Source organism: Phoxinus phoxinus, assembly GCF_949152265.1.
Source record: "Phoxinus phoxinus genome assembly, chromosome: 5".
Taxonomy (NCBI): domain Eukaryota; kingdom Metazoa; phylum Chordata; class Actinopteri; order Cypriniformes; family Leuciscidae; genus Phoxinus; species Phoxinus phoxinus.
The window spans coordinates 19,234,282-19,252,475 of NC_136880.1; the positions used below are offsets into that span (position 1 = coordinate 19,234,282).

Sequence of the window (18,194 nt, forward strand, 5' to 3'; positions counted from 1 at the left end):
CTCTCTAAAATTATAATATTTTTTTTGTGTGTGTGATTTTTTTACCCCTAAAATGTTGGCATATTTTTGTTATAGCTGCTAGATGAATAAGTGAAGACAATAAAAACAATGAATTCAAGCTAGAATCAGTGAATTCAATATTTTTTTTCTCATAAATGCCAGGAATGTCAAATGTGTTTTATGTGTTGTAATTTTATATAGTCAGTCTATATTAATTTAAAATATAATAATTTATTTCATAACAGGCATAACTTATAGCCTACAGCATACAGTGAAAATCGTATTATTATCATTAATATTATTATTATTTTGCCAGGACATTAGTGTAAACTTCCAGTAGCTAGAATGACTTCCATAAAAAAAAAACTTTCCCTTGTCTTTAACTTGCTTGGTTGGGTATATGTTGTGTAGAATGTTATGTGAAAATTCAACGTAATCTTAAATGCAATTTTTTTTTTTACAACTTTCAATTATGACAGCTTTTAATGTTCAACAAGTATATGAATAATAAAAAAACAGACTTTCAAAAAATATTTAAAAATCTTTTGAGTAGAGTTAAACGAACATGTTTTATGTAAAGACTGGTTACCCCAACGAGACGCAAACCTCGTAGTTTTCCCGTTTTAATGTGCATACATTTAAAACGAAAGGGTAAATGAACTTACGCCGTTAGTTTGAGCGTAGGAAGCCGTATTCACGATCCGTTACGCGTCATGCCTGTTGCGCTCGTTTCCCAGCATGCATCTCGAATTTATATAGCCATCTTGTCGGGAGGTGAAATTTTTAGATGTTCTGTTTCCGAAGTCTGCCAGTTAGTTAGCCATAAACTTTAATTTCTAACCGTTTTCGTAGTTGTTTTGTTAGTATGCCCGAATCTAGTCGCTGAGTTTAGTGCCGTAGGAGGCGGTGTTTCAAAGCGCTCGTTCAGGATGTGTTTTATACTTATATGTAGGTAGAGAAGTGAGAGGCAGCAGGGGGAGTGAACGCAGCCGAATCTACGACAGCGGCCTTACACACACACACACACACACACACCGCCCTTCTGGATCACCAGCATATGAGGATAAGTTAAGAACCAACACATCATCTTTCATACACCGCTTGTGGAGGTTGTTTTCGTCCGCCGTTCACGCGTCGAAAATGCAACAGGAGAGAAGAGGAAGACTGATGACGCACGATCATCTCGAAAAACTGTGAAATTTCGGGTCCGGTGCCGCAACAATCTGCTGTTTTGTGAAGTCAACAGCGTCTTTAAGGGGTCTCGGTGTCATAAAAAGCTGTTCAGCATGTCGAAGATGCCGGCCAAGAAGAAGAGTTGCTTTCAGATCACGAGTGTGACTCAGGCTCAAGTCGCGGCCAACAGCGCGACCGACGACACCGAGAGCCTGGACGACCCGGATGAGTCCCGGACAGAGGACGTGTCCTCCGAGATATTTGACATGTCCAGGACTGACTATGAGCCTGAGGTCTGTGACATGAGCTCCTCGGAGGAGACTTTGAATAATGTGTGTGAAACAGAGGGGCAGTTGCCCGCTGCCGCCCCCGTGAACGGTGGGTTTGTCCCGCGCAACAGCCTGGGGCACCAGGGCATCCAGGCCACTAGTGCTCAAGCGGCGGGCACGTCTCAAGTCACAAATTCATCAAGCACGGCGACCGTAACCAGCTGCAGTTCACGCTTCAGGGTCATTAAGCTTGACCATGGCACCGGAGAGCCCTTCAGGAGGGGCCGGTGGACCTGTATGGAGTATTATGAGAAAGACCCGGATGGCTCTGTGATGAACAGGACTGTGGATAGTATAAGGCACACCAATGTGACGGAGCCCTTAGCGGATAGGGACAGTGGTCTCGGGGCCACTGTCGGCTCCGTAATGGCTCAGGTGGCACCTGACGCATGTAGCAACGGGTCATCTTTCACCGGCCCGGGTTCCGGTTCACCCGAGACCTTTAGTAATAAGCCAGTGCCTCCGTCTTCTCAGCAGCAGGTGCTGGGAAACTCTTACGTCGCTGTCCCTCACAGTCTCCATCATGATGGAGGACACCCGGGTGCCCACCTTCAGAAATCTCCCAGCATCCCTCCTCCTCAACTTTATCAACCTCAGTCTAGTGCACACCACATGCAAAGCCAACCGGCTCTGATATCAGCCGGTCAGCCTGAATACACCCAGCGTAACATGCCTACAGTCACCCAGACGCACCCCGGAGCAAGCCTTTCTGTCGGACATGCCGTCAGTCAGGGGTCGTCCCCCGTTCCGACCCCATCCGCTGGAGGGATGCAGGTTCTGGGTACAGTAGAAAGCCCCGGAGTCCCTGGAGGTGTTCCCTTAGGGAGCCAGCTGGTGTCGTCTGTCCCAAACCTGGTGCAGCATGTGGGGCTGTTGAGCAACATCAGCCCCATATCGATTCAGCAATCACCAGTGGGACAATACCAGGCCTCTGGTTTGTCGCCGCCGCCGCAAAGCGTTCAGAACATGCCCACAGGACCAGGGACGGTCACAGTAGGTGGCGTGCCAGCCTTGAGTTTGCTCACTGCTCTGCCAGGATCTGCAACAGTACCCAACCTTAATACCTCTGCACACAGCCAGGTTCCTCGCAGCGGGACGGCAGCGGGCATCGGCTCTCCTGCCATGGGTTTCAGTCAGACGGACGAGAGCCGGAGGATGTCTGATGCGTCGGCACAGATTCACAGTACAGACATGATGAAGCCCTTAATCACAGAAGGCCTGCAGTTGTCCAGTCCGGCTGTCAACAGCCTTTTCGGGATATCCATTCCCATTGATGGGGAGGAGGACAGGTGAGGTGCCATTCATGTTCTGAGTGCTTGAACTTTCACTTTTTATGCAGGGTTCCCATGGTCATGGAAGACCTGGAAATGTCAAGAGATTTTAAAATAGATTTTCAGGTCGGGAAAACTCATTCAAATTGATATGTAGAGAATTCAATAATTCATGAGATGGAAATTAGTCTGTATAAAAAAACATCTTTGAATTTGGTCAAAAGGCATGGGAACCCTTCTTCTTCTTTTTTTTAAATCTAGCTTTAGTTTTATTATATTTTCCAGACAGTGTTTATTTTTATGCATACATAGGCTCAGGTAAGATTTCAAGGATTGTTTGATGATAAAGGGATAGTTCACCCATCATTTACTCACCCTGAAGTTGTTCCAAACCTGTTGAACACAAAAGAAGATATTTTGAAGAATGTCGGTGTTGTAACCAGACAGTTGATGGACCCCATTGACTTTCATAGTATTATTTTTTGTCAGTGGGGTTTGGTCACCAACATTCTTCATTCCATCTTCTTTTGTGTTCAGCAGAAGAAAGAAACTCATACAGGTTTGGAACAACTTGAGGGCGAGTAAATGATGACAGAATTTACATTTTTGGTTGAACTGTCCCTGTTATGGGAACGGTGTCAACAAATGTATAAGAGTAGAAAAGAAATGTAGCACAGATTTTAAATCAAGCAAGGAGAACAGCCTTCAGTCATTTCATCCTGGTAAATTTCCACGCGGTGTTCTTAGCATTAATGTGCAAATGGTTGTGTTGTGAGGAATGCAGTGACATGTGATGGATGTGTGTGTTCTCATTAGGGTTGCTGCTATTCCGTCTCTTGCTATCCCACTGCCAGTCAAAAGTTTGGACACACCCACGTTTTTATTATTACTGTTGTTCTCATTTTCGAATAACAGCAAAAGTCATTAAAATAATGGGATTATCGGATAATTTAGTGAAAACAAATCTTCACGGGGAACATCCTGCTATTCAGAAACTTTTGAAGGAGTTTGTGTGTTGACATCCATTTAAAAATGTTTTGTTAATATTTCATCGTTCACTTGATCGGGAAGGTAGGATGTGTTGTGATGCCTTTTATCCGAAGAATATAGCCTTTTTTTTTTGTGGTAATGAAGTCGGTTTAGTTTAATATACTACCATATGTTTGGGGTCAGTAATGTTCTTCCAAATGTTTTTGAAAAAAGACTATTATGGTTTTAAGGCTGCACTGACTTGATCAAAAATACAGAAAAACTGTAATATTGTGAAATATTACCATTTAAAATAACTGTTTATTTTAATATATTTTAAGATGTATTTTTAAGCTGGATTTTTATCATCATTACTCCAGTCTTCAGTGTCACATGATCCGTCAGAAATCATTCTGATATGATGATTTGCTGCTCAAGAAACATATCTTCTTATCAATGTTGAACACAGTTTTGTGCTGCTTAATTTCCAGGATTCTTTGATGAATAGGAAGTTCAAAAGAACAGAATTTATTTGAAACATTGTGAATGTTTTAACTGTTACTTTTGATCAATTGAATGTGTTCTTGTTGAATAAAAGTATTAATTTCTCTAAAAAACCCCCAAAGAAAACAAGTACTGACCCCAAACAGTAGTGTATATGTAAGACATAGGTTGAAGTTGTTTTGAACGTACAGTGAGGTTGTATGTTTACTGATATTTTGAAAAGATATGTTTACTAGTTTGGCAGCAGAACTCAAAACAAGCATGCACACAAAAATGTTTCTTGTTTGCTTCCGGATGTCACAACCATGCCAGAAATGGCAGTGCTTTCTCAATTGAAAAAGGGGACCGTGCATATCTGGTGACACGGTTTCAGTTGAGAAGTGTCAGTGCTTGGCTTCCTCTTAGATGCTCGACTTTCAGTTCCAGCGTTGCAACTTGTACACATATATATCAACTTGTTGGCATACTCGAGAGGAAATGGTGAACTGTCAAGTGCTTTAGATGACTCTGTGGGTTCAGCTTATGTACTAGTCAAAGTATAGTGCGAGCAGGCAGTGGCCTTTAAACTCAAGGGCTGGATCTCCGCTCGATGCCTCCTACGTGCCTGTCACTCGTCCAGCCCGGGGTAAAGACGCTTGTCACTAAATGGTGACACCTTTTGTAGCTGATATGCAGAGGGGGGGAGGGGGGGTGTAGCGAATGCCTATCACGTAGCGGACAGTAGACCTTCCCCTGTGTTTTACTTCTAGAGATAAGGACGCTCTACTACATGTACTACTTCGCTCAGCCATCATCACTCCTTATTTATGACTCTAAAGACATGGTTTTCACATTATTTACTTTATGTATAGGGGCACAAGGGTCATCTGACAGCCAGTTGTTAAGATAACGTGTTGAGTGATTTCCTCAAGAAAGCATTCCTGTTCAGGAATTACTGAAATATTTTGCGGATACCATGCATCTGTCTTTGTTCCCTCAAACTCCATGAAAGTATTTAAAAATTGTTCACCCAGCAGATGCAGTTAGATTTATACTTTGTAAATATGGTTTGGTTGGCACTGCTCGCAGCTTCATATGTTTTTAATCTGAGCATTATGGGTAGAGCTGTTTTTTTCTCTGGTGTAATTTTTTTGGAGATTGTTTATAGATTTAGATTTGGGATGCACAATATATCGGCCGATATACGTTCATTTTTAATGTTATCGTTATTGGGCCGACATATTAAAGCCGATAAATGAATTATTTCCTTCAGCTGAGACACTTTAGATGCGTTCACTATGACGTTTTTAAATTGCTTGAAATATGATTGAAACCACTTCAAAAAGGAAAATGTGGTTAAGTGCAACATAAGCCTGTCATATAGGGTACTTAAAATTGTGTGCTTGGGTCATGGATTTTAATGGTGAGATAATAATTATAAAAAAAATAAAAAAAACGGCCAATATATTGGTTATCAGCTTTCTAATACAAAGAGTTATCGGCATCGGCCAACAGTTTCATATTGGTGCATCCCTAATTAAAATAATGTATAGACATTTTGTTAAACATCAGTCAATATCTTAAAATCTAAATAAAATTTAAGAAATTCGTAAAAGTTTGGGGTCAATAAGTTTGGGGTCAATACGTTTTTTTTCGTTTTTTTTAAAGAAATTATTACTTTTATTCAGCAAGGATACATTAACTTGCTCAACAGTGTGAGTGAAGACATTTAGAATGTTACACAATATTTTAAATAAATTCTGTTCTTTGAAATTCTATTCATCAAAGAATTCTGGGGGAAAAATTTTTTTTCTCAAAAATATTAAGCAGTGCAACCTCGATAATAAGCATTTCTATTTTCTAGTAATACAATCAGCATATTATAATGATTTCTGAAGGCACTGGAGTAATGATGTTGAAAATTCTGCTTTGACAACAGGAATAAATCACGTTTAAAAATGCATTAAAAAAAGAAAACATTTATTTTAAATAGTTTTTACTGTTTTTATTAACAGATAGGCTAAATGCTACCTTGGTGAGCAGAAGAGACTTCTTTTCCATTGCTCAACTATATTTTTTAGATCCATTAGGATTATGGCATGACAACTTCACGACAGTTAAACATGTCTTGCACCAATTCTCATTACTTTAATAGAGGTTTCAATTTTTCCATTTTCCTGAAGCAAAATGTAACTTGTTTGTTTTGATTCTGAGTGAAATATGACATGGACGTGTTGTGTGAAATCCACCCAATCAGTTTCAACTAACAAAACATTGTGTCACATGGTCATTCACAACATAGACCGGGTCCAAGGTCTTCAAAGTAACAGTTAGTAATTACTTTGTCCCATATGTGATGTTGTTTTGACATTCTAAGTCTTGGGATTATAAATCTAACATCTGAAAGTGTTTTCCATGAATTAGCTCATTGTGCAACAAGAGATCAGATTTTGCCCCATCTGCTGGCTAGAATGTGCAACCTCTTCTGTTTTTGCCGCCTTTTTGAGATATGATGATGCACACGCTGGCATATAACATCCCTGGCAAATAACCAGTTATGTAAGGCAGACCAATAGAATATGAAGACTAGCATTAAAAAGTTAAAGCCGGCCTTTATTTGGCGTTACCTTCAGCTTTCAGGGCTCAGTTAGTTTAGTTTGTTGATCAAAACAATAGTTTGTCCTACTTTACGAGTCGTAAGTACAGATGATTTGTCAAGATTCATACACTGATTGATTGATTGATTGATTGATTGCAAGCATTCCCTCCCTCTTTCTTTAAAAGCATGCTCTCTCAACAACACCTCCATCCCGGGCAACACTGCTGACTTCAGCTGACAGTAAAGCAGTTCACAATCTGTCAAAGTCTTCAGAACACGCTCTTCAGGTACTTCCTGTGGGGGAACTTCTGTAGGCCTTTGCTCGTGTAGAGTCTCCGTTTCGTCTCAGGAATAAAAGCTGCTGCTTTCATGTTGTGCAAGCGGCAGTCACACTAAATCTTTAAGCATGCAAAATATTTCACACTGATAAGTGACTGATTTGGCACACTGGGTAGGCAGCAACCCCATGTATCATACAAATAGCACTACTTATGTAAAGTGCACTAATTGATTCCAATAGTTTGTTGCCAAGCTAACATCACAATACTTTTAAGCATAAAAAATACACAGCACACTCAAATTTTGAATACATTATAAATACTAAGGATGGATCGATATCAATACCTTTTTTCAAGTCCGATACCGATACTGCAACCTTGAGTATCTGCAGATACAGATGCAAATTCGATACAAGTTTTTTCTTTTTCTTTATCAGTTTATTAATGTTAAGACAAAAGAGAAGAGTACACTAGGGTGTGTGCACAACACCCTAGTGTATTTCATTATTTTCCATCAGGGGTTTAAAGTATAGCCTAGAACTTCAGTAATTGAATTCTAGTGCCAGATGAGTGTCATTCAGTCCACTACTCCAGTGATCTTTGTTTCTTCTTGTTGTTGTTCCGTCTACTCAGTTTATTTTTTTGACTGTGAAACAATGGCCCAGGCAGACTAAAGGTGTGGTCACGTTTACTGCGTGTAACGGTATATTGGATTCGTGCAACTCTTAAAGTGACAGCAGCCTAATAAATCTGCTGCAGTCATTATTGTTAATCAAACAACAAAAGACACCGATAGAATCACTCACTGCTCTTGAATGTATAACTTTTGTAGTTTTAATAAGGATTAGTGTACATTTAATGTATACAGCAGTGTTATTTTACATTTGATTATTCTATTTCTGTTGTAGGCTTACAATCACATTACATATCTGAAGACATATGTTAGTACATCTTTCTGAAAAACCCAAAGCACTTTTTTGTTCTGTTGTAATTTTTGTCAGTTTTGTTTGTAATTATTGTAATTTGTTCTTATTGAATTGCTGACTGTTTACTTGTCTTCTGTACCTGTTTTGAAGATTTTTTTACTTACAATTACCACGTTTTTTTTCTTTTCTGAAGTATCGATAATTGTGAAATTTCACTGACATTTAAAATTACAAAATTGAAAGACATTTAAATTATCACCCACCGATACACTTGTTAAATAATCATGATTTTTATTTTATTTTTCATAATCGAGCGGCTCTACTGGAATCTTAAGTCGTTAAGTAAAGACCAAACGTTCACTTCTGTCATGCTCATTTTGCGATTTTAGCTTGTTTTCAGTCAGCTGGTGAAATGGTGATGTTGTGTGACGTCGTTGGAGGTGTGTTAAGGGTGGGACTAAGGGTTGCGCTCCGGGGCTACTGGCCCGGCAGTGGAACGCAACTTGATTTTGGGCTCGAAGGTTCGAGGCTATTGGCCCCGCCCAACACTTTGTTAGCCCTGGCTCGCGCTGGCCTGACAGTGGAAAAGCAGCTAATGATGCCAAAATATGCTGCTTGTGTAGGCTGCTCACTCATCTTAGTCTTGTGAGACCGTCCCTTTAGGCAGATCACATTTTGAATGTTGGATGGACTTTTGAAATGCCTTGTTTTGGTTGTCAGTGTCATGATTCACCTTGTCTTTAAACCATTTCACATGTTCTAATTGAAAGTGCATTTTCTCTGATCCACCTCAGAGGTATAAATAATGTACTATTACACTGACCTCAGTGATGAAATTGAAACCCATTTTTTTTAAACCACTGTTATGGTTACCCTAACCTGGTTACCTTATTTTACAAGATGCATGCATATTAGCCTATAGTGTGTTTTTCGTTTCTTCGATTAGCGCATGTGTAACATTCACCACACAGTTGGAATCTACAGAAAATGCACATTTGTCTCAACATGTAGCTATAGTCGAATGCTTTCTAAGCAACGATCCTGATGTTTATTGGATCCAGATATAATCTGCCGTCCCCATGAGGTTGCATGCATAGCAAGAGGAAAAAGAGCCCTTTGGAGGAGTGTGGTTGTGGGGTCTCAGCCCCCACCGGAGAGCAGCCAGTGTTCCTCGGATTCTAGGAAAAGCTGTTTGCTCAGAGTCCAGATATTCACACATGTGGTAAATCTACTCCTGTCCCCTCCCATTCCTATATAGAGGGCTATATGGAGAGGAGGGTCTCCCCCTGCCTAACTGCTGTAGCCCTCCCATCCTGATATAGGACATTCTGTCCTTTTACTTTAAAGAGAAGGCCCTGTTAGTTTGGAGAAATGGAGATAATGGTTACCGTCTGTGGTCCCCTACCTCGCCGAGACATCACAAGAACTTAAGTGATCACTGACCAAGCTTTATTTAGATGCTTAGGATTCATAATTGTATCTTTAAGTGTCATTGAGACTTTTTAAAGTTATAATACATGCTGTTTACCTATGACTTGGCAATATAGATAAATTCTGTATTTAAATTTTTATTGTCATTTAGATTTCATATATATCTTTATGTATTTGTTTTAAAATGGCTTTAAATAGGAACTTTGAGAATTGCTGAAAATTAATTTAAGTATATAGTGTGATAATTGAAAGCTCAAGAATAAATCGAGTGACGTCGTACACTACAGTTCAAACGTTTGGAGTACTTTTATTCAGCAAGGATGCATAAAATTACGTTACAGTAAGACTTATGTTATAATCTGTTGAGAAAGGCTTATGTTATCAGCTGTTAAGAAATATTTCTAGTCAAATCATCATATTAGAAATTCTGAAGGATCATGTGACACTGAAGACTAGAGTGATGATGCTGAAAATTCAGCTTTACCATCACAGGAATAAATGATCAGAGAACATGGTAAGAGACACATTTAAAAAAACATCTAACGGACCCCAAACTTTTGATAATATAGAGATTCAATCAAACGCTTATCTGAGTGTTCTTGTACTTGCAAGTCGACGAGACAAGGATCGATTGTCAAACTAATCTGATGACACGATCATGAAACCTAATGGTCACAAAAGCGAAATCATTGCAAATATTTAGTGAACATCTGATATATTTCCCAGTTAACCTCAATTGTTCTTTTGGATGTTTTTACTACAGTCTGAGCAGACTACAAATCAACTCTCCTTTGATTTCCCCTTTGACCTGAACTTTTCATTTCTCACGTAACTTTTTCTATTTCTCTCTTTCTGCTGGATGGAGCGCAGGAATCCCTCCACAGCTTTCTACCAAGCTTTCCAGTCTGGCAGTAGGCTGAAGGACTCAAAGATGACCTGTGATAGGTACAGTAATGGGACAGACCCTGGTGTGACGCAAATGACGTTTGAAGTGTGCTGCATGGGGCGGGCATGGCTTTGAGGCTTAAGTGGTGCTCTCTGCAGTGGAGCTCAGCGCAAACATAACCTCATAATGCTCATATGCAAATTGCAATATTAATAAATGTGGGCTAAAAGCCTATGGGAAAATGGGATACTGAAATCGTGCTTCAAACGCATTGCTTTCCATTAACACAATTAATTAGCTGAAGCCAGTGTTGAGCTGCAGATAAGGATTTATGCCAATAAGATAATTTGTTGTTTTTAGGAATGTGCAAAAGCAAAAAATGTCATAATTGGGCTAGTCGGTTAGTTTCTGAACATCTAGTTGACTGGACTTGAGCATCTCCAATTAAATGCACCACAGCTAAATACCTTAAATGTACTAGTCAGTTGTTCAACAACTGGTTATCCAACATGGCCTACCATAAGTAGTGGTCGACCGTAGGGCCTTTTGATAAACTATATCATATCGAGATCGCAATAATATTTACATCGATAACGATGATAAGCTCGATATAACAGAAACACAGAAGAAATAAACGCAACAACAGGCAGTCATTGCATGTCGATAAGTGATTTCTGCGTCTCTGTGTGACGGTTTCGTCTGATACACAAACTCACACACTTGGTGAGGCTCACAGTGTTTTCAGCGTCTGCATTTTGGGCGAGGACATGAACACATGAACTTCATCTTCAGAGCTGCTTTGAGAGTCACTTCACAAGCTTTTCACAGTTTCGTTTGGGAAAAACTATTGACCAATACACACTAAAACTCATAAATAAAAAATCATCAAAATAAGTTAATTTTAACTTGAAGAAATCGATCTACAATTTTAAATCTTCGATTCATTTATTCAAAAAAATATGATTCCCAGTGTGCACAAACCTACCAGATTACTGTGCCCTGTTGGTTACAGTGTTTACTACTTTCATTCATATTTTCAACAATTTCCTTATTTGTGAAAAATACTGTAACATGATTATTCTTTATTTTACAGATTTATTTTTCATTGTTTTTTTTTCAAATAGTTTCTAATTTTGTAAATATTATGTAAAATACAATTTCATTTCAGCTATTGTGATGCATGTGTTTTTCCTATCTTTAAATTAAATAGTGAGATCCCACCCTCCCTTCAGAGCGTCTCCAAAGCCACGCCTCCTTCAAAACACATGAACACGCTCAGCAGGGAGCAAACAAAAGCATCACGAGAGACGGCGTTAAACTACCTCGTGACTCAAAGCACATAACAATACAGTAATAATGAACATAAACATCTTAAAGAGCTCTGACCTGTACCACCTGACTGCTGCAGATTCATTTCAGCGTTGATAGGGTTGCCATTGAAACGCATAAATTCGAGTCACGAACCGCTCCGACGTCACAGGTTTCCATCTCTTACAAATTACAGTAGTTTTGGCATGAACGCAGCATAAGCTGGTTGTTTTGGTTCAGGAGGAACTGTAAAAGGCGGCTGCTGTTTCTGTTGCGGTGCTCTGTGACTGACATCTGTCTAACTCTGCATAGCATGAAACGCGCTGAGGACGTGATGTCAACGTATATATATATATAAATACATTTAGACCACTTCACCTAGTGATTGCTATCAGGATGTGAAGAGACTTTCAAGCAGCATAACAAAAAATGTTTCTGAAACAAACCGTCTACCCTGCTTTTAATGGCTATTTGTGGCACTTTGATGTGATATCTCTTCTGAGTCAGCCTGGTTTTTCGACACTAACCTTACATTCTCAACTCACGACATCTTGTTTTAAAAGACAAGAATAAGTAGTTGCATAAGACAAGCGAACCTTTGTTTGTATGGACAAGCCTGCAAAAGCTTTATGAGAGCCTTTAAATACCTTTGCTTGGCTCAAGGTTATCGGCAGCCTTTACTGTGGTCTTGGATATGTTGCAAGACTAGATCTAATTCATCAGTTGAACAAGTTCCCCAACATACTGTTTCTTTTAAGGGCAAAGATTCTGCTCAAAATAATCTTTGGTCAATATTTTGACTCTGTGACATTAGAGGGGATGAGATGCATTGTACATGTTTGTGCGACTTGAAACTGCAAGACAGCACTGACCGGATCATATTTAAGTGAATTTTTCTTTACTTTTGAGATTGTATATTTCTTCGACGATTGCGTATGCATGTGTACGTGTGTATGTGCTTGTGAAAGCTATCATTACAACAACATGATGAGCCATTTAGTCTCCCAAATTGTGTCAGTGTGATTTTGTACTGAATGCATTTCCTCTTAAATGGACCTTTTATGGTTGATGCTAATCTGCTTTTCCTGTGATAGTAAATTGTAGGGAAAAGTACAGAATGTCTCTAAATCAGTGTCATCATTGCCTTGACTCTCTACACATGTGATCTGCGTCAGTGCATTGGATGGATTGATGGGTTAAAAAAAAAACAACAGCATGTATACATTTTTTTTTTACAAATATACACTCGAAAATAAAACATTAAGAAATTAGTTCCAAATTAGTCCTGGTCTAAATTTTCTATTTTAATATATTTTAAAATGGTATTTATTTCTGTTAAGGTAAAGCGGAATTTTCCGCATCATTGCTTCCAGACTTCAGTGTCACATGATCCTTCAGAAATCATTCTAATCTAATTCTAATTTTACGCACAAGATGCAATTAATATTATTAGCAATATTGAAAGTTTAGCTTTTCAGGATTCTTTTATGTATAGACAGTTAAAAAATCCATCAATTCATCCGTCCTTCCTTCCTTTAATGTTATGACTGTGATTGTATAAAGTATACAGTACAGTGTTCAGTGACGTGATTGTTTTGTTGTGCATGTTTCTAAACGGAGTTAACTTTACACTCCTCCACCCTCGTTGGACAAAACCCTGTATGAGTATCAGATGGAGGCTGCCGCCCCCCCGTCCACATAGCACTGTACTCTTCTGTGCTGTTTGCGATGGTTAGTTGTCGTTATGAGGGTCTGCTCCATGATTTTACCACGATTTGTTGGAAGACTGATGTGTGTGTGCATGTGGCGCAATATAACATGAAAAAACGCAACACTATGTTTGGAGAGGAAAGCGGCAACAGGAGCAGTTTGTTATTCTTCAATGTGCAGGCTTTAAACGTCTGCAAAATGGTTATGATGTTTTTTTGCAGCACATGTTTTAAATAAGACTTTTTTTTCCAATTGCAGTGCCTCTGGAGCAAGTGTGGTCGCCATTGATAATAAAATAGAGCAAGCAATGGTAAGTTTTTCATTTATATATATAAACATATTATTTTATACGAGATTTCAAGATACATTTAAAATTTTCGTGTAATGTTGCTGTTTGGGAATGAAATAGGTCTGTAAAGTTACAAAACACAGTCATTCCAGAGATAGTTATTCTCTATATTTTTAACTGTTTCTGAACTCCCTGAAACTTCATTTACATATGCAAAACAAAAGGACAAAGCCTGGTTGAGTTGCGTTAGCAGTGTATTGAAACTCGCGGTTTCTGACATTTTCTGAAACCTGCTCGACCAATTGGTCAACAGTTGACCAATCACACAACACTAGGGGCTTTCGCACCGGAGGAACCTTTTCATAGTTCCTAGAACTATTGGCGGAAGTACCCGGATTTTGGCGTGTTCGCACCGCAGGAACTAGGAACGATTTTTCTTCTAGGAACTCCTTTTGGAGGAACTTATTTATCTCCTACTTCAGAGTCGGGTCTAAACCAGCACTATAAGAACTAGAGGTCGACCGATAGTGGATTTTACCGATAACGATAGCTAGGTTGGGCCATACTTGCCGATAACCGATTAATGAACCGATAGTTTTTAAAATTGATACTGGATAAAAAACAAACATAACACTCCAAGTAAAACAGTGCTGAACTTTATTATAAAAATAAAAAAACTGTATTGAACCATGAAAACATGCTAAATGAAATAAATATATAAATGTGAATAAATATTTAAGTCAATAAAAGACATTCATTCAAACTGAAACAAAAAGTAATACTCTAAATAACAAATAAAACCAGTTACATTCAAAATGTAACTATTTAACTGTTCTTTTCAAGCCAACTTAATTAATAAAAAAGTAACAAAATTTGTATTAAAGTGAAGATGAAAAAAATAAATAACCGAAATCGAATGCTTTTCTGATTCGTTTATGTTTCTGTCGGCTGTATAAACATATCAGTTTGCTTACGTCTCTAGCTTTAAATATGCAACTTCTCTGCATATTTAATGCATAAAAGTGACCAGCTGGATATGAACTAATGCAAATAGAGGTGACAATTGTGACATTAAACATTCGGGTCGGACTTACGTTTATGTTTGTCAGTGTTTTAACCGCTTGAGGTACTACTAATGTTAGCGTCCTCTCAGCCTCGAAGGCAAACAAACGCCTACTGTCTCTACTAATGCAGCATTTAGTCAACAAATTAATCACTTTATAATGATATGACAATGTACTGTATACATACATTTGAGCTGTCGGTGCTCTAAACGCGCATCTGATGTCAGCGCTCTCCGCGTAGCATGTGCTCTCAGTGCAGCACGCAGAATCACGTGTCGAAATAAACAACACGAGGCACGAGTTTTTATTACACCTCTAGAGGCCGCTCTTGTACTGCATCATGCCAGCAGACCCTTCTCAGCTCTTACACTGTGTAATGAATGACAGCGTGCGCTTCTCAGCCGCTCCAGCAATGGACGCAACCAGGAAATACTATCGGTATATATTTTTGCCGATAACGATAGTTCCACCAGTCAACAATCGGTGCCGATTAATCGGCAAAACCGATGAATCGGTCGACCTCTAATAAGAACTATCCGTGACGTTAGTGTTCGCTGATTGGCCGAATGCACGCGAAACGCCAGCACCCGCCATTTAAAAAAAAGCTGTAAACACACAGATTATAGCCTATATTTACTCCAGAAACTAACTCTACAAACATGGAAAACAGTGATAGATGAGCCTCTTAGCCTTTACGCTGAGGAGAAAATCCAACGCAACTTTGAGTGGACCAAGCAAAAGCAACACTGGACATCAACCACACGGCATACGCTAATAACTTTTCATATAACCACACGGCATACGCTAATAACTTTTCATATAACTTACGGCATACGCTAATAACTTTTCATATAACTTACGGCATACGCTAATAACTTTTCATATAACTTACGGCATACGCTAATAACTTTTCATATAACTTACTGTCTACTTTCTATGTATAACATTTCTATCCAATAACGTATTAGACAGAACTGTTAGACAGATCGTAAACTAATGAACACGGAGAATGCAAGCACTGTGCGCTCAGACTCTGGCGTTCCCAGCGGGGTCAAAATAAAGGTCCGCCGCGCCGTCAAAATTAAAGTCACAACAACAAGCTCGGCTTACGCCACTTTAGAGTTCCTACTGGCGGTGCGAATGCATCCAGGAAAATGTTCTTAGGGGAACCATTAGTTCTCAGGGAACCATCCTGGTGGCTAGTTCCTAGAACCAAGTTCCTTGAATTAACTGATCCAACTGACCAATCAGAGCACATTGTGCTTTTCAGAAGGAGGGGCTTCATAGAGACAGGAACTAAACACAGCGTTACTGACAGACTGGGAAGAGACTGGTGCTGCAACAATATCAAACATGTGAAAAAAACTTTTTTTTGAACGTGTAAGCATTAACCTATTCAAGTAGACCCCAAAAACAAAATCAAGACTGTAAAAGGGCATAATAGGTCCTCTGTAATAATAGTAAAATTAGTAAGACAGATTTTGAACGGGTTCTGATGCTGAAATTATGTCATGTTTTGGCTCTAGGATTTAGTGAAAAGTCATCTGATGTATGCCGTGCGGGAGGAGGTGGAGGTGTTGAAGGAGCAGATAAAGGAGCTCTTTGAGAGAAACTCTGTGCTGGAGCGAGAGAACGCTGTGCTCAAATCTTTAGCCAACAGCGAGCAACTCTCCCAACTCACCGTCCAGCCCAACTGCAACCCATCCAACTCTCCCTCCCAGCTGGGGCCCGTCCCGGGTCAGGCCCAGGCCCAGCCCCAACTTCAGCCTTACCTTCAGCTAGACGCCAATACGACCCTGGACTCCCTGCCACGACAACCACAGCCCAACGTCACCTCCGCCTGAAGCCTGTGCGAACGACGCATATATCATTACAACAGCAGAAAACCTGCCTCGTTCACTACTTCGCTGAGCGCGCATGATGTCGGCCATCAGGACGGGTGAGAGGCGTGTTCTGCTCGGGCGCAACATGCTAGCATGCCTGTGGACCGCGGTCTTGATCGGGGCTCCCGCATGGCCCGTTCCCCCCTGGACGAGGTGGAGAGTTTGTGAAGAGTTATTTTTTTAATAAAGAGAATCCAGCCATGAAAGCGGTGTATTTTTTAGCATTGCAGTTTTCATGTTGTAAGAAGCGAGAGTCTATTTTCAGAGCCACCGTACTTCACATGATTTCGATTCACCTGTCAAGTACAATTGTACTGTTTGTTATTTATTATAGGGCTGCTATTTTCAGTGAGGAACAATGTCACAGAAGCCGATAAGTTCGAGAGGAACCTTTTCGATTCATAAATCCGACAGTAATTGGTCATAAATCCAAGCAAGCAGTCTTACATTATCAATCATCAATGCAACCATAAACAGTGGGTAGAGTTCAAACACTAACAGCAAAGTTCCTCTGTGGATAAAGAATGTGAACCTGGCGTGAATGTACATTTTGTATAGTATAAAGAATAAAAAGAGCGTAACAAGTTTGTACAGGTTTGTGGGCGAAGATCTAAACTGAATCCTCAATGATCTACCCTGATGAAGAATGCTTCAGTTCTGTTGCTAGTATGTTGGAAAAAGAAGTCCGTTGCCATATTCTCCTGCCCGCTACCCTGATGTCTCATGTTTTTGGGGTTGGGAAGGGGATTTAAAAGAAGAAAAAAAACTGTGAAATTGTTCAACCTACTTTGTAACCAAAGATGCAAAGCTGTGTAATTCTTTTTTTTCTTTTCTTTTGTTATGCACACATCCTTTCTGTACTTTTTTTTTTTATGTTCCTCACAACAAATATTTTTGTTGCTTTTTAGGCATGTTCTGCATGATCTGTAAATGTCAAACCACTTTCTTACCTCATATTTGTATTGGGCACTCATATTGTAAGTAGTCTGTGAATGGTGTCAGCGGGGGAAGGAGATATGGAGGTGATGGTGAGGAGAAAAAAAATGAACTAGTGTGTGCAACGCACTAGCCACAGAAAATGAAGTGAGCCATGTTTTGTTCATTTAAATGGTGTTTGAATTTCATATGCCAATAGTTTTGTTACATTGCAAATTTTAATGTATTTAAATAAATGCAATATTCAAATTACAAAAGTGCTTAGGAAGATTTGTATTAATGCACATTTTGCTAGAAACAAACAGCTAAATTGTCTGCGATACTCGTTTCTGCTTTATGAACCATGATGATTATTTTCACACTTTCAGTCTCGCATGACCACACTGTAGGCAGTGACTTCCCCACACTGAGAGGAAACATGATGGATTTACCTTGATGTGTGGGTGGCGGATACATACCACTTGTGCTTTTTAAATATACCATATTAAGTTAAAGTATACAGCATATAACATTTCAGGCTCAAAAAAGACCCACATATTAATTGAGAAGGGTCAACTTGAATTATAAAGAAAAAGATCAAGAAAGTTTTAGGCATCATCTGATTAATGTGTTTGTACTTCATAAATTGTGTATGGCTCGCTGTAAAACAGCAAGATACA

The 18,194-nt window shown here is 39.4% G+C and overlaps 1 protein-coding gene across 2 annotated transcripts; it reads left to right on the forward strand.

The window, feature by feature from the left end:
• The first annotated feature begins 668 nt into the window (after positions 1-668).
• LOC306999493 (TSC22 domain family protein 2-like) lies at positions 669-17,863 on the forward strand. 2 transcript variants are annotated; one of them, XM_079614197.1, is made up of 4 exons: positions 707-2,791; positions 10,330-10,404; positions 13,622-13,673; positions 16,243-17,788. In XM_079614197.1, exons 1-4 carry the CDS (start codon positions 1,287-1,289, stop codon positions 16,558-16,560), a joined length of 1,950 nt encoding a protein of 649 aa, XP_079470323.1. In that variant the 5' UTR covers positions 707-1,286; the 3' UTR covers positions 16,561-17,788. The 2 variants fall into 2 exon arrangements, with proteins under 2 accessions (XP_079470324.1, XP_079470323.1); XM_079614198.1 differs by lacking the exon at positions 10,330-10,404 and having other exon boundaries at positions 669-2,791; positions 16,243-17,863.
• The last annotated feature ends 331 nt before the right edge of the window (positions 17,864-18,194 follow it).